The 2,697-nt window shown below is 44.7% G+C and overlaps 1 protein-coding gene across 1 annotated transcript in view; it reads right to left on the bottom strand.

Moving 5' to 3' along the window:
- Nucleotides 1–1,544: 1,544 nt before the first annotated feature.
- Nucleotides 1,545–2,697, bottom strand: part of INPP5E (inositol polyphosphate-5-phosphatase, 72 kDa) — an 8,825-nt gene continuing 7,672 nt past the window's right edge. The window contains exon 10 of the mRNA XM_010020762.1: nt 1,545–1,968. Coding sequence (XP_010019064.1) covers nt 1,836–1,968 — 133 coding nt within the window. The 3' untranslated portion in view covers nt 1,545–1,835. The remainder of the gene's footprint in view (nt 1,969–2,697) is intronic.

Below are 2,697 nucleotides of genomic sequence, written 5' to 3' on the forward strand. Positions count from 1 at the left end.
AGAGACGTAGCTCAGCTAAGAGCAGAGATCGACACAACATTTAGAAAGCTGATGCTCTTGAAATTGACTGACACTACATTACAGAAAGACATGAAGTGCCATGCATGTGACACTGAAGAAATGGAGACCCAAAAGAGAGGACTAAAACATTTAATTTACACAATTCCCCTAACATATGGAATTAAAACTGTAGACAGCTGCATTGCAGCACTTCACTGGCTGGATGTGTATTGTGAGGAGCAATCAAACTGGGAGCACAACTCTGTTAGGCAGCTATTGCCTGCTTTATCCCCATACCTTTCCTCATGCAACTACAAGAAAACATGTTGCATTGCTTCTTGTGGAACCCACAGTGTGGAAATCCTATTCAGTTGTGTGTGTTTGTAAGAAAATAAAAGAGACTGTGACATGAGTAGTAAGAGTTCTGAAATTCATTAGTTAATGGCTGGGTTTCTTGAACTGGCAGGTGAAATGTGTTTTGTGTGTTCAATGCAAATGATTCCAAAGGAATCTGTCCTGCTCTTCCAGCTGAAGCCAAATGGCTCAGGGCACCCAAACAGCACGTGTCACAGAGTCAGCGCTGGTTCTGACAGCCTGGCAATAAGAGCTGGTGCTCATTTCTGGTATTGCATTAATTTATTTTTATTCCTTTAAAAAGAAAGGAAATCCAAATACCTGATGGCTACAGACAGGTCAGTGCCATAAACGTTTGTACCGCAGAAGAGAAGCTCTGTCTTGGACAGGTTGCATAGGTAGCAGCACTTCCTCCAAGTTGTTTGCACGGTGGTTTATGTACTAAGGTGATTAATGATCCAACCCATCTGTGCCCATAAAGAGTTCTTAAGTATTAGCGGTACTTGAACATTTTACCAGTACCATACTGGTCCATGTAGGATGTTTAGCCTTAAGACAACACTACTTCAAAAATAGCAAGTTACTCACAGTTCACTGAATTGGAAAAATCAACCCCAAAGGAATTAACTGTCATCAGAGGTAATGGAACTGTGCTGCTGCGACTGGCTGCAGCACCTCTGCACGGACACCCCCGGCATCCTGATCCCTTTGGTGAAGCTGTACCCAGACCGTCATTGTCAAGCATCCTGCTCTGAAGGCAGGCAGCAGCATCACCCCCGGGAAGGGCAAGTGAGTTCAGGAAGGGATCATTTCAAACAGTCTCAACAGCCAGATACATGGTGTGAGAGATTGAGATTTACCCCCTTAGCAACAGAAGGCCTATAGAACGGTTATTGAAAGGCAGTCTTCCTACACTTCCAGTGTACATTCCCACAGATCTTGTTGCAAAGGACCAAAAAAGCCCAACCCAGGAGCACCACCCTTACACGAACCTGCCCACGTCCCCTCACTGGTCCCTGTTACGCATTTTACAGACCACCACCATACACTTGGCTACAGATAAGGATTAAAAACCAGCCCCACTATGTGTGTAAGCTAACCAGATCAAATCAAACAGACAGATTCACCTTTCTCTGCTGGCTTTTCTGAGGTCCCTGGTCCTGCCAGTTCCAGAAGCTGGGCCCCCTACATGGAGTCATCTTAGAACCAAGAGGCTGCACCCGGTTGCTTCCAAAGATAGTATGGATAAAATGAAATCAATTACATCTGCTGGGATGGATGGCCTACATAACTGACTCCATTTTCTTCAGCAAAAGCACTGAGCTACATGGATTAGCTCATGCAAATGAATCCAGGATGAGGTTTAAGACATTCTTCAGGAGCCACAGTGGCTGCCAGAGGTGCTTAGGCAGACAATTCCCTGCAGAGTTGCCGTGGACTGAAATCCTCTTTCCGGGCACCTCTAACACAGAGTTCTGAGCTCAGGAAATGCTACATATGCTGCTGGATTTTTGGTCCTTTTGCTCTTTCCGTTTCTGAAGTTCCCTCGTAATCCGTCTCTTTATTCCGATTAAATAGAGTTCTCTGTCGAACTGCCCTGCAGCCAGTGGAATGCTACAATGCAAACACAGGGAACTGGATCAGGGCACAAATACATTCTTGTTTTCCCAACATTTCAAGACTAGTTTATACAACAAAGGCCAGAAACCTGATTTTTACTTTCTTTTGGCATTCAGCTACTGCTGCAGGAGAAAATGGGTAAAACAACGTTGTTCTTCCACATCAACAAGTGAAGGGTTTTCACATTTAAATGAAGGAAGTACTGGTTGTAAAAGGCAAATGCACATTCAGTTTAAGCATGAACATGCCAGCATTCATGGGGGAAATTCTTTATGACCCTGAACCAAAAAATCCCACTCATCTGAAAAGCTGAACGAGCTTACTCTTAACTTGGAGTATTCGCTGGTGCGGCTCATGCACAACAGTTCTTACCTTGGTCTCTTCTAGAGGCCAGAGGAAGCCCCAGCAGCCCAGCTTCACCTATTTAACCAGTATTTAATAGCCATAAACAACAACAACAATATCATCCCAATTCCAAATGCACTGCTGACCAAGTGCTTTGAGAAATCACCATTTCCTAGATACCTGGGTCTTGACATCCCCGACCACGCTGCTCACAGAAGAGATGAACTAAATTTCAGTGACTTAACCCAATTTTCTAAGGAGTTCTATGAGCACAACAGCCCACAGGGGGACACAAAGAACTTAGGAGGATCTCACTCCACTGACATGTTGAAATGCAGCCACCACTGGGGAGGGAAAACAGCACTGATGCCAAAGAGG

The sequence above is a fragment of the Nestor notabilis genome, unplaced genomic scaffold (genome assembly GCF_000696875.1).
Source record: "Nestor notabilis isolate BGI_N333 unplaced genomic scaffold, ASM69687v1 scaffold32808, whole genome shotgun sequence".
Lineage (NCBI taxonomy): Eukaryota > Metazoa > Chordata > Aves > Psittaciformes > Psittacidae > Nestor > Nestor notabilis.